The following is a 14461-nucleotide window of genomic DNA, read 5'->3' as shown; positions in this document are numbered from 1 at the left end:
CCTGAGCTCACACCTTCAGCATTGGCATGATGCCTCACAAAAACCACCTGAAATCATGGAGGAGGATGACTTCCTGGGGCTACAATGGGAGAAATATTAAATAGCAATGTCCATGTGCAATATTTGGTAACTTGTGAAGATGAAAATTTTGGTTGATTATGAGAAAATGTTAGTATTATTGACTTTCTTTTACAGTAATTTATTGAAGATCATTCTTTTATTTAAAGGCATTATTCACCCAAGGACTGACTAAAAAAAAAACGAAAAAAAACCAAAAGAAGCCTAGCTTGCAAGGACAATAGACTGTGCAGCCTGGAGATTAAACAAGGTGTCAAAGTAAAGAATGGCATTCAAAATATCTTGTGATCAAATGTATCAGTAAAGAAATGTAAGGGAACTTGATCCTGAATGGAACAACAGTGCTCTGTACATAGACAGCTCCAGGTAGTTTGGATTCACATTGAGCTGTAGATGAAAAATCCTTGTCTAACAAAATTTTAAGCTCACTGAAAGACAGGCAATTTCCTTACTCTGTGTAAATACAGAAGTTAGCACTGGTACATGGCAAGAGACAAGCAGCACAGCTTGAACACCAGTAATGATGAGCAGCGCTGCAGATCATCTCTGAACCTGGAGAAGGTAGTTCAAATAGTATTTTCAGAGCAACAGCAAAACCAAGACCATTAAGACAAAAGATATTGAGCAAATTGACACACTCTTCATTCTTTTTATTAGTATTTATTGTTATTGTTATTCACACTTAGACAACTCAGTTACATTAAGTGATTTATATGAAGAACTCTGTATTAATATGATAAGGTGAGAAAGTGTACACGCCACAGTGAAACATTCTGTAGATAGTGAAGTAGGACCGTGATAGAAGGGATTATTTCCAAGAGCCTATGTACAAATAAAGGTAACTTTCATACTATATACAAACTTATATTCACAGAGAATATACTGATTTCAGAGGTACAAGAGTATCATCTAGTGAATAATGATCCATACACTTAAACACATGAGAAAAATTGGAATTTTCAGGGGGTTGCCTGGACTTGCAAAATAAAAAATACATGGAAATGTATTTTTACTTTTAAAGTTTGAAATGAGTAAAGATGGGGACTTCGGATTTTTCTTACAATAGGCTGAAAATTATGGATGATAAGAGTATGAAAACTACAAAGTGAAACAAACATGCTAGAAACACTTTATTACAAAAATAGCCTCTGATTGTCAGTTATAACACTCTACTATCACATCACAATACCATGTCCTGATCTTGCCGTCTTAAGTGACAGAAATAATTTTAATTCATGTAAATCAACTCCCCAGAGTCAGGATTGCAAAATTAAAACTGCAACAGAGATCTTGATAATGGAAAATAACACAAAACCAAGTGAAATCCTTTGGCATTACTTAATTTTGATGAGGGATTAAAATAAATGATTGATTTCTACTGGATAATCTGACGCTGAAAACTTTTTGAAAAACTGACAGAAGCAACTCATCTCTTATAAACTTACTAAAACATAAGGAGCATCCTTTACTGTGATCTCTGTGGGAGAAAACATCAAAGCAGCAGAATGATTTAATTGCTTTATTGGGCCTGACTCTGCAAGCATTTTATTCCTTCTCCTGGGGTGAACAAGGGTAGCAGGATTCAGTCCCTACTGCAAAGGTAGTGTGCAGCATTTTGTACAGCCCCACAGGAAAACTCAAGAGGATGAGGAGCAAACTCCCCCAGCTTACTCACAGCAACACTAAGGCGAAACCAGATCCTGCTGTACTGTACATTTATTTGTCAGTATTTGATGTTATACCTTAAACAGAGACATGGAATTGATTCTTTACTTTAAAATTAATGATCCCCTTACTTAGAAACCCCATACTAGTCTTCTGGGTTCTTTATGGCTTCTTTTTGCATTAAGACAACTATGTGACATAACATAAAAATAAAAATAAAATAGTAAAGTGCACGATCTTTAAAAATGTGTACAAATTTCATTGTTGGGATTGGTTTTGTGTTTCATGAGCAGAGAATTTACAATAAATCTACATGAATGTACAGTTCATTTACCAATCTTGAATTATTCATTCTTGTCCTGGGCTGTTTCACTTATGGCTCATGGAAGAATGATATGGCCAATTATGTGCCTGGTCTACCCACACTCCAAGGGATTACATGGCTTCTAGGCTGGGGCTGACCTGTGTCTGGCTGGCTAATGTGACAACATGACTTCTGGAGAAGACACAGCTTGCATCCGGTCAGGCAGGAGCACAGGCAGGGAAAGGCTCAAACTGTCTGCACCCATCCAGGCAGACAAGTCCTGGAATGCTGCACACTGACACCCAGCAACACACTGCAGACCTGCAGGATGGCCTGTCTGAGCTACAGGGCTGTGAGCCACATGTGACTGCTGCATTTGATGGGTGCACTGAACTGAAGAACTTCAGTTTGGAGGTGACTCTCCCAGTTCCAGTGGAAATGACAGATATCTCAATACAAATATTCCTGTAACTGATGGCAACAGACCCAAGAAGGATAATTTTAACATCAACCAGGAATGAAACCCATGGCTTTTGGAGGACTGGAGAAGGATTCTTCTCCACACTGTTGAGTGCAAACTATCCCATTTGATAATCTCAAATTCACTTTCTGCAAGTATTTTTCTTCAATTTAACTTTCCAGGAATAGCAGAAAAAAAAAAAGAGAAACACCTGCTCAAACTGTGTCTCTTTCTCAGTTAGTTGTGTCATTGTTATTTACAAGAGGTAAAATTGTTTCCAAGAATACAAGTGAATGTAATTTATCTCTTTGCACATGGCTCCCAGGACAATTAGGCTTGTTATGTAACTGCATTTATGAAATACGGGAACTTAAGATAAAAGTCTCTATCTTGTCCAGGTTAATGGCAGAATTCTTCTGTATTTCATTGGGCCAGTTCTTAGAGAAGGGATTATTTCCTTGTTATAAATAAAGAAAACCATCTGATACAGACTCATACTTGACTCAGAACATAAGTTATATGGACCACGAGATGCTATTTTAAGGAATTACTGCTGAAAGAATAATAATTAAAAAACATTGAATATCCCCTTTTTTGCAAAATATGTAATGAAGTAAAAGACAACCAGAGAAATAATCCCTTAAAAAACACCCAAACATTAATAATATTTCTAAGCATCTATTTTTTCACTGTACTTGGATTAACTACATGTTTAACTTACCACTTTGTGGACCTTCATATCCACACACAACAGTACCATGAGTGACAGTGACCATAAACTACTTCAGAGTACTGTATGCTGAAATTATATGGTGGGTTCACTGCCATTGCAAACAAATGACACCTAGATAAGGTTGCTTGTCACCCACTGTGCTTTATGCTTCATGAAGTTTATGCAGTCAGCCACATCAACTGGATACATAAGCAGAAGCATACAGACACAAGAGCCTGTCTGCACTATAAGAAAGCACTAGCTTTCAGTAAAATAGTTAATTTAAAATACATAGAGCTTTGCTGAAAGATTTTCCATGTCTACATGTAGTTCTTAAGGAGAGAATCTTCACACCACACTTTTAATCACACTTCTATTGCTTTTACCAAGTTGTGACCAGGGTGGCCTATGCAGAGGGAAAACAGAATAGTTGTAGAACTCCAGTGGTATTTTGTACCAGTGGGGTCCAATCTCATATTTAATTCCAATGAAGTTAGTGCAGATGACCTTTAAAACTCGCTACAATCTGAATCATGATCCTATTCAAATGCTACCAGAAATCCCTTCCAAAAATTATGTTCAACATTGATTCCATTCAGAGATGATGGTTGGCCACAGAGAGTTGGTTATTTAATCTGAAGTAGCATTCTTATCTTCTGTGTTTTCAAGCTGGTGTCCTGAAAGTGCTCAGCTAGAACAGGATCTTTATCAATGCAAATTTTTCTCCTAATTATTCATTTATATTTCATAAGTATTATGCAGACAGCAGTAGCGATTGAGTAAGTGAGCACAGGCATACAGGCAGGTGGAAAAGGCTTCAACACCAATCAGCTCACTATAGAATCTCGGCTGTGTGAAGGACCAGATCACTAGTGAAATCATTCAGAACTTTGGCTGAACAAAATAGAACTTTGACTTCTAGGTGTGCAGTGTTGAGAAGAGTTCGTGATCCTACCCTGAAATAATTACGAACAATGAGAAATACTTTATGCTGGGAAATTTGTTGAAATTGTAAAATAGGAATGTTTCAACAAGTGTGTGTGTTTCTGGCAGCATTGAGTCTGGACAACTCACTGACATCCAGTCACTGGGTTGGAGGAGCTTTTGACTGTTTTCTCATTCTGTTAGACTGCATTCTAGTTTAAGATTGAATTCCTTCTGTACAGGATAAGGGACTAAGCTTCTCCCTCCATCCCACTCCTCTTTTTCTCTACTAGCCAGCAGACCTGTTGTCTTGTAATCAAAGAGCACATCAGCATCCAAGTATCCACAAACAGTTTACCCCAGCAGTAGAAAGGTGCCTTGGCAAGTACAAACATTGTTCACAGAAAGCACCACACAATTGAAATCTGTCCTATTACCTCTGGATCTGAGGTACCACTGGCACAGTTATTCAGCCTATTGAAAAATGATCTGCCCAATAGATACAAGGCAGTGGGAGCCATGAGGTGTCTTATTCTGGAGAAGGAGAAGTTGTTTGTAATACCTTCTTAGATAGAGATGTATTAGGGACAAACAGACATGGGAAACATGAGACACATTTTAAGACAATATAGAAATGCCATTACAGGAAATCAGTCCTTAATGGTGTACATAAAGGTCTTCCTATAAGCTGTTGATGCCAGTTACTCTCTACTCCCTACCTGCCCTCAGCAGGGCAGCAGCCTCTGCTGCTGATGCCCTGAGTGCACCAGAGTGCTCTTAGAAGGTCAGGTAGGAGTCTTCCTTTTTCAGTGTGGGTTTGAAGTGAAAAAAAAAAAAAGTAGTGTACTAAATAGAGATTGGACTCTGGTCTGTCTTCCTGATTTGAAATGTCAGATCAGTGAAATCTGGGCATTGCAGTATTTTGCCTGCATACACAACCCTTCCTTTAGATCACTCCTATGTATGATTCTGCTTACTTGGTAAAGGATTGCCTGTTTTGAGCACTGTCATCAGAAACAAAAGCATTTGGTGACTCCTCTGGAATAGATTGTACTGCGGAGTCAGCTCTGTATTTTGGGACACCCGTTTTGGTTGAGGTCAGAATTTGGGTCACAATTGCTTCAGGCTGCTGTTCTGTCAGCAGAGGGCACCACAGTTATGTACATCCACCCACCTTTCCATCGCGCACACCCATAGGAACAAATGTTAGAGATGGGCAGCACTATCGTTAAGACAAGTAAGGATTCTGCACCAGTGAAGGATCTTAAATACAAAGACAAGTTTTTGCTCTCGATGTGAGAAGCTCATTCTAAAAAGCACTAAGAAGATGTTGCTTGTTTTATGGTTAAGATCAAATACTGATTCTGCATGTAGCTAGGACTTAGGAGAATATATGAGTAGCCGACATTGCAACTCCTAGTATCCTTCCTTTATTTCATTAACATCTCACTTTTTTCTTCATGATATCACATAATATTAATATTCCTAATACGAATTTTGTACTGTTTTCTCTACCACTGTTTTCTGTCAAGTCCTTATTTTCTAATCATACACTGTTACATAAAAACACATATTACAGGAGAACAGTAAAGGACAAAGGGGATGAGTGAGAAACGAACAGTGTGGAGCAGAGAAAAACAGCCAAGACAAACTGTGCTGAGACTTCTGTTACACAGATGTGAGAATGGCATTGCTGTTGTGAGCACAATACACATATAAAACAATGCTGAAACAGGTCACAGAAATGCACTCAAACTTTGTGAACTCTTAATTTCACAAAAGACTTGAACAAACAAATGATGATTATCTGAAATAATTTCTTAACATTCATTCCAGTCCTCTCATTCTTAAAAAAACCAGCCAAACTACAGAAAGTAAGTTGATCTCTCCCTTCTTGTTTTTTTCTGCTCTAGGTTTGGACCTTCTCATTCTCTCAGTATCTCAGAAAAAGGATGTTCCATTTTCACTCCTTCCTTTCTTTAGACATGTACACTTCCAGCAATATCGAAGAATTTTCATGTAAGTTTCCTGTAGCTCCACTGTATTTAAATTGTGTTTCTCCTACCTAGTTTCAAGATTTATAACAGCAAATGTGAACTTCCCCAGCTTTATACAACAGCTGGAGATCTCTTCCAGCAATAACTATATGTAGCTGTGAAGGTCCTTACACTCCAAGTAATAGTGAAAGCCTATGAAGTATATATTCACTTAGCAATTAGGCTGCCACTTTATAACTACTTCTATTTTCTGTATGAAATACTATGCATAAGCAAATTAGCCTTTTTATTCTGGCATGAAAAGGCAAACTCATAACAGCATCTGAAAGCCATTGGTACTGTTGATATTGCTGCATTAGAAAAAATGGTGTGTTTACATAGCTGTATGATGTCACTGCATGCTGCGTTGCTATTAGAGAAGAAAGATTATCCCCATTCTGGTCTTTGCATGAGAATGCAATGAAAATCTGCACCAGTTACAAAATGGTCAGGCATCATGGCTCCTTCAGTGCCAGAGTTTCTGGAACCTGAAGAGTTTTGCAAGATGTAAAAAACCACCATTAACATCCTGCTGATTGCCTTTATGGACCTGTGATGCAGATGATCAAAACACTGATGAATTCCCTGGCTTTGCTGAAATCACATCACATAAATCCACTTACATGGAGACACATTCAAGCCCTTCCCTGTTTGTGACTCATCGCTTGGTGTATGCTTTCCACTCAGGAGTTTCAGCAGGTTATCGGAAAAATCCTGTACCAGGGTGTGTGGGGGGTGGTGCCTCCACAAAGTTAATATTAGCATTCCCCTTGGAAGAGGAGAGCTTTAAGAACTGAGCTCACTGTGTGTCTGTGTATACCACTACAGAGAAGGAGCAGTCTGTGGGTAGGTACCGTAGGCAGAGGAGAAGCAGTAACTTTCACTGTTGCCGTGAGCCTGTCGCGTGTCCCGTGCTGAGCAGCGAGGATGTTCAGCAGCAGAGGAGCCCTCGGTGCACCCAGACTCAGCCCTTCAGGCATTACTGCACTGTCCAGCAGCAGCCATTCTCCAGCTCTGAGACTGACCCTTTGTGTCCTTTTCTTTCTTTCATTCTTTTGAAATTGAGGAAGAGGAAATTTACAGACACATGGGTAATTCCTGCTGCAATTTTCCACTGTGGGTTTTTTTCCACGGTTTTGTTTTGACCTATGTATCTTTTCTTAAATAAATATATATGTTTTTGCTTTTTCTTTTTTTTTTTTTCTTCTGTCGAGAAAAAAAACTTTCAACTTTCCACTAGATGGAGACAGGACACTGGATCACTTTGTCCTCCAGAAGGACACTGACAATCAGGAACACAAAATAAAGCCCAAACATGAGGAAACCCAGGATTTTATTCATCCTCCACTTGCAGGAAGCAATGGAGAGGATGACAAAGAGCAGCATGATGAAGAGGAGGACAATCGCACAGAACAGACCATTGCTGCTGACTGTCACTGGGGCAAAGCCGTTAACCACAGCATACAGGAGCCATGGAAGAGGAAGGCTGTTAAGAAACAGAAAAATTAATTTAAAACATTGCAGAAGTCCAGAAAGGAGGGCTAGAAAGTTTCTGGTGACAAATCAAAACACAACCAAAGGCTTCCTGCATAAAGTGATGCAGGAAGAGGTTCAACTCTGCTAATAATTGCATAAATATAAATTGTATGCTTTCTCATGGTTTCTGGGGAGAACACATGGGATTTTTTGCCCCCCACTCTTCTGCCAATTATACTAGTGAATTATATTTCCCTTGACTGGCAGATCACGTAGCATCCTGTCTGTGAAGAGGAAAACCCCTTTCATTTGTTTCTAGATTTCACACTTACTGCAGAAGCTATTTGCACACTCTTTCCAAGAGCCTGCCTGGCAGGAGGGTGGGTTGGAAAGAAACATGTCCTTGCCACGAAGAACCAGCACTCTGCAAGGCACTGCCTGCAAAATTTCACCCTTAAATATCTTTGTCCACATTTACTGTATAAACCTCTATTACACTTTGAACTTCAATTGAACTTCAGCTTAACTTCTATTTCTGTGTTTGCTGTCATTGCATTTCTCATCTCTCACGCCACAGAAGGAGACAATATCCCTCTGCAAGATGTCAAGCTGAAATAAATATTTAAGACACTGACTGGAGCTTAGCAGGCTTAGAAAGCATGAAGTGAGTTGTCAGAAGCTCACAACATTAAAACTTTGAATAAGCAGCTCAGGAGAGAATAATTTATTACAGCTGCAGTACTAACTACACCAGCGTACAGCTCAACTGTGCCATCTCTGTTGTAAATGTAGCAGACTGGTGCAGGACAAAACCATTTCCTTTGGCAGGAAGATTAAAAATTTTTTTAAAAGTAAGAAAGCACTGCAAAAGAAAAATAATTTTGTAATGCATGTTCTGTACTCCAAGTTGGAGGACATGGTTTTCATGCATTTTACATGTTTGCTGCATATAGATATTTCAAAGACTTAATGCTTCTGTATTAATAGAAAATTGGCCAAGTTTTCCTACTATATCTAAAGTACTGCCATTAGCTAACAGATAAAGTAAAAAATATATTTACTATACATTCTAACTTCAGGATTCTTTTTTGTATCTTTGTGCAGTTGCTGGTATATTTTCAGCTGTGAAAACCAGGATTTCTTCTACAACCAGGCTGTCTGGCACTGTAACTGTGACTAGACCTGTTCTTCTGTTTGTGTGTGATAACAAGAAACAACCAAAGATGGAGAAGTTGGAAGTATGGACATGATTCTCAGTACCTCCTCCTGTGTTGACGATGGGAATGTGGGAACAAAGACAGAATTTATCTGTGTGTTTCCTGCACATGTTTGAAATACTGAGGCATAGATTACACTATTTCTGAACCTGATCTACCTTGGTCTCAAAAGATCAAAAAATAATTTGAATTACAACATTATGCCACAAATCATTACCCTAGAGCTGCCATGAAGCAGTGAAGTGTAAACAGAAAACTTCTGCACAATCTCATGTAGCTTCACATTGTCAGAGCTATAAAAAAAGTCCTTTTTTGTTAACAGAGAATTGGTTTGTAATTTGGGACTTGTCAGGTGTAGAAAAAAAAAATAATCACATGTCAACAGCAGCCTAAACCAGTTACACAAGACAATGACTTTCTCTTGTTATTACAGCAAACATGTTGAATACTGCCGAGGCAATGAATTGGTCTTGATCATCATTTATAAAGAAAGCTCTAGTATAAGCACAATGAGTGGTAGCAGAAAGCAAACAGCAACCTCACAAAAGTATAAAAAGCTTTGAAATTCCTTTTCAGAACAAGGCCCTGGCACAATTTTAAAGTGCAATTCACTTGCCTAGGTCTCTCTGTAACATAACAAAGCAAGGATCAGGCAACAAATTTATAACATTTTTTCATGCAGACATCTATAAACTTCAGAGCACTTGCCACAGTAACATTCCCTTTGTATTTGCATTACTCTGCTTTTTAAAGATTGCTGCTTGTGGGCAATACCACAGCAATGTGCTAAGAGCAAAAGATTTGTTTAAAATAGACACAATTTTCTTGGTGTAGAACTTACCCCACTGTGATGTCAAATATGTTGCTTCCAACAGAACTGGATACAGCCATGTCCCCCAGACCTTTGCGTGCTACAATAACACTGGTAATAAGGTCAGGAATGGATGTGCCGGCAGCTAGAATAGTCAATCCCATGATTTCTTCAGTAATACCAATGGTCTCTCCAACCTGGAAGGGTTTAAATAAAACCAGAAAAAAGTGTCCTGCAGTGAAGAAATGTTTTCAACTGTCCTGGACTTTCCCACTAGCTTGGAGAATACCAGGAAAGGTCAGAGAAATACTAGTTTTCATGGATTTTCCCATGTATCAGGAGAAAGGTAAGGCTTTCAAATAGAAGCACACGGTATTGACAGGCAGCTGCTGATGGTTCTGATGTTACAAGATGGTTCTGATGATCAAGTCCTGTGGTCAGGCCAACCACAGCTCTCTGAACTACTTTCCATTTAGTGGGTACTGATTTACTTTATCCATGGTTACAGCTAAAAGCAGCGCCCAGCATGAGATAGATGGACTCTGAATAGAAATGGTCTTTTACAGTGCAAAGCATAACGCAGGGCTTTTATTTTGTACCAGTATCACCTCCTTACCTGGTGCGCCCACCAGACCATCAAGTAAGAAAAGAAGGCAATCCAGCTGATAGAGCCAAAAAATGTGATAGGAAAAAATTTTCTTGATGTCTGAAACAGAAACAAGGAGAAACAGTGAAAACCTATATTGAAGGGTGACATTCCATATTCTTAATTCCTTCTCAATATAAGAGTGGCTTCTCATTTTTTCTGATGGCCTGTTTTAAGCAACTGTTCTGATCATCATCAGATGATCAAAATACCTGTCAAGAAAGGTAAGAAACAGATGCCCTGACATTGTACCTCATTCTTACCTACATTATATGTACCTAATTCTTCCAATTGCTTCAGTCATAAAATAAGATTTCCTAAGAACTTGTATGATGAATGGCAAGTTCTGGGTTGTCATTTTTACCATTATTTGTTATGACGCAGTTTGCATATGTGTTTAGGCCAATAGTGGTTTGACTTCTACATTTATTAATAATTTCAGGTTTCTTCAGAATTAATGTTTTCAAATTGCTTCAACAGGTGCCCTTATCTTTCCTTCCTACATTAGTAACTTTTTGAAACAAATTTCACAGTCAGTATAAAAAAGACTGCCGTATGGCAGAGCTAAAAACATGTACACCTAAAATTTATTACAGCATTTACTCTGCTTGTAAAAACTACTCACTTTCTCAATAGAAGATATGTTAAGCACATATTTTCCATGCTTCAGTTTGTAGAGAAATTTAATGTTATAATATCATAAAACCACGCAAAACATACTGTCAGGCCCTCAGATGAATTAAAAACTCTGTGTAAGATCGAAGGAACGTAAATTTAATTTTTACTGTCTCCCTTACTAGTGTCAGACTTTGAACAGACAGTGTTCTTGCAGCCAACAAACGGGCTCTATTCAGATTAATGATTTATTTTGGTTTCTGTTCTTTCCAGTCTTATGCATTTTCCATATTACCTATTGAGTAACAATTTATGGTACAAAAAGTGGTCAAGTTAACTATTAAAAGAAGGAAATAAAATTGCAGTACTGCACCAGGCAAACACTATCTAAATCATATTAGTACTCAAAATTCAATTTGTCCTGTGAATGAATTCTACCAGTCTTTCTTTATGGTCATTGACCTTCTGAATGCAGATCTTACCCCAGATGATTTCTGACATGTGACTAGCAGCAGCCTGCAAATTTGCACGAATAACCAATAGGACTGCCTGTGGAAGTAAGTTATACCACTCGGAATGCCTCTTGCAGCTGCTGTTCAGTCCTGCAGTACTTCTTACCATTTGGTCCTCACTAAATCCACTTCCACTCCAGAATTTTTGTGCTCCCTTTCATTGCAGGTCATGCCCCTGCTGCATCAGGGGGCTCATTAAGACTGTGGATCATTCCTAGGTGTTGTGGAAGTATATGGGATTGCAGGGCTTTCCCTCAGTGTGTCCAAAATACCATTTGTTCTGATTCAGATTCTTCAAGACATAATAAACACTTCTTTTTTTAGGGAGTTTACAGAGCTGCACAGTCAGCTTTCCTTATATAACAAACTCAACAGACATTTGTTTGAAACAGTTTCACATTTAGGAACTGATTAGCGCAGAATGATAGGGTGGCTGTAAAAGATGATCAGTGTATTGGGCTGGCCATTAGAGCTGGTCAGGCAGGAATGTCACTGTGTTTTGCCAGCTGAACCTGGAAACAATGAGGCTGGTCTGTAGCTCAATGAGACTGTGCAGACTTTCTGCCGATGTAACTGGAATGAGCACGGGACATTAACTGATGTAGAAAGGGTAAAGTCAGCAATGCCAGTTGTGCACACTCATCTACAGCATGGGACAAATAGAAGGTAAGTCCATATCTGCTCCAGCAGCAGGTGCAGCTGCTGGCTGTGCTACAGAGCACTAACTCACTCCCTGTGTGTACTCTGCATAATGCTAAATATCCTCCTGAAAACTGAGCATGTTGACTAATGACAATTTCACAACTGAACATACACAGGAACACGCATTAAAAATGGTACAGATTTAACAACACTACCAGAGGGATGGAACACCTCTTCTGTGAGGAAAGGCTAAGGGAATTTGGATTGTACAGCCTGGAGAAGAAAAGGCTTTGGGGAGATCTAATTGCAGTCTTTCAGTACCTAAAGGGAGCCTCTGAGAAAGATGGAGAGAGACTATTCACAAGAGCATGTAATGACAGGACAAGAGGACTAGAAAAGTAGAATAAAAGAAGGTTTAGATTGGACATTAAGAAGAAGCCTTTAGTATGAGGACGGTGAGACACTGGAACAGGCTGCCCAGAGAAGTTGCAAACGCCTCATCCCTGGCAGTGTTCAAGGCCAGGTTGGACCAGGCTTTGAGCAACCTGGACTAGTGAAATGTGTCTCTGCCCACATCATGGGGGTTGGAACTAGATGATCTCTAAATTTCCCATCCAACCCAAACCATTTTATGAATCTCTGATTCTAAACTCTCTCATAATACAAAGAACTGAACATCTGTTGGAGTAAAAGTGGTCCAGTAGGTGTTTTAAACAGATTACCCTTAAGTAACCACCACAACACCTGGAAACATCCTTTTCATATAAATTCCATACTGTCAAAAGCATTGTTCCTAGAAGTACTCAGGGTATTTTGGTCGATCTATTTCTAAATTGCTTCTCAACTCATTAGAGAGTTACTTTTTCAAAAGAGAGTTCAAAATTTCTGTCAAACCAGAAAATATGATAATGAGCTTATGATATTTAAAACCTACTCAGATGGAATTTTAAGTTTAAAATCAAAATTTTATATGCATTGGGGGACAGAAGACCTGAATGCAAAAAGGAACACAATTAAAAAAAAAACATATCAATGGCTGTTATAATGATCTGACACCAGTGGGAGCAGAGTTAAGACTGGTAGAAATAAATGAATCTAAATGGCCATTTCTCTATTAAAACCAAGCAGATAGCACTGTTTTTTCACCATTCCTTGTAGTCAACTTTTCCAACTTCCAACATTTTTCACCTTCCTTGTGAAAGCTCCGATCTTTTGGCAAGATATATGGTTAACGAGACAATGAAGCAATAAGCTTGTTGGAACTGGTCACAAAATCTGCACAGAGCACCTTGCAGCAACACAATTTGAATGATCGCTGCACAATACTCAAGATTTAAGTATACACTGTCTTAAGCAAAACTAATACAATACATGCTGGTCAGTAATAGCTCTCTGATGGTGTGATTATATACATCAAATGGTTCTTGCAAAACAAGGAGACACTGCCTATCTGAGTCAGACACCCACAGAATTTGGATGGCTAAGAATTACGAGTCAGTAACTTTGCAGCATGTGTACTCCTTGCCTGTCTTAGCTAATCCTCTTGCACTAAAATTAACTGATAAGCAGCAGTCCAAGATACTTTAATAGGCTTAACACTTAAATTACCTATTTTAAAATGGGGAGCGTTTAAATTCAGAAAGGGCAAAATTTAAAGCTTGTGCATTTTCCAGGAGATAAAATAAAAAATGGCGTCCACAGACACTGCTCTATAATATGCATATAGATGAAAATTTGAAAAAGCCATAACCAGAATGCTGATTCTTTTCTGTATGCTGGATTTTATTCCAGACTGTAACGATAATAATGTTTGTTTTGTAAGTAGTTTCAGCATTCTTTTGAGATTTTAGCTCTTTGAAATACAGAAAGCTGCCAATTCCAAGCATTTTCCTAGAAGAATTAGTCAGAGACAGCAGACAGCAATACTTCTCTCCATCTTTTTCAGTAGTTGTTGTGGTGGCTGTCTTGTAAAGACAGAGTGCAGAGTTTATTAGCAATTGGCTCTTTTGTGATTCAAGTAACCACAAAAGGAGGGAAGCCATGGCCCATTCAGTTCATATGCTATTTTCCTTTAACAAAAGCAAAAGGATTTTGTAGTTCCACTGTAGATTAGATGGATTGGTACTGTTCCTGTCTATCAGAAACCTTAAGAACATTTTTCTTGATACATTTCTATATATTTATTTAATGTCAGTGTCTGAAAAACAGGGCTATAAGTAGCAAAAATAACCTAGATATGAAGGCATTTCTTCTAAGAGCTTGATCCTGGAAGGTAGTGTGTGCTGAATAATGTGGAAGGTTACTCTTTTAATTTTCGCCAGCATTATTACTAACATCTTTAACCTGAATGATTCACATGTTTG

General features: G+C 38.5%; 1 protein-coding gene across 2 annotated transcripts in view; it reads right to left on the bottom strand.

The window, feature by feature from the left end:
• Positions 1-707: 707 nt before the first annotated feature.
• SLC24A2 (solute carrier family 24 member 2) overlaps positions 708-14461 on the bottom strand; it is a 108583-nt gene continuing 94829 nt past the window's right edge. For both annotated transcript variants that reach the window (XM_059836555.1, XM_059836554.1), the window contains 3 exons: positions 10300-10389; positions 9714-9880; positions 708-7665 (listed from right to left, as the gene is read on the bottom strand). In XM_059836555.1, the coding sequence (XP_059692538.1) occupies positions 7416-7665; positions 9714-9880; positions 10300-10389 (507 nt within the window). In that variant the 3' untranslated portion in view covers positions 708-7415. The remainder of the gene's footprint in view (positions 7666-9713; positions 9881-10299; positions 10390-14461) is intronic.

The sequence above is a fragment of the Haemorhous mexicanus genome, chromosome Z (assembly GCF_027477595.1).
Source record: "Haemorhous mexicanus isolate bHaeMex1 chromosome Z, bHaeMex1.pri, whole genome shotgun sequence".
Classification (NCBI taxonomy): domain Eukaryota; kingdom Metazoa; phylum Chordata; class Aves; order Passeriformes; family Fringillidae; genus Haemorhous; species Haemorhous mexicanus.
The sequence above is the reverse complement of the archived record's forward strand: the minus strand, read 5'-3'. Positions and strand labels throughout refer to the sequence as shown.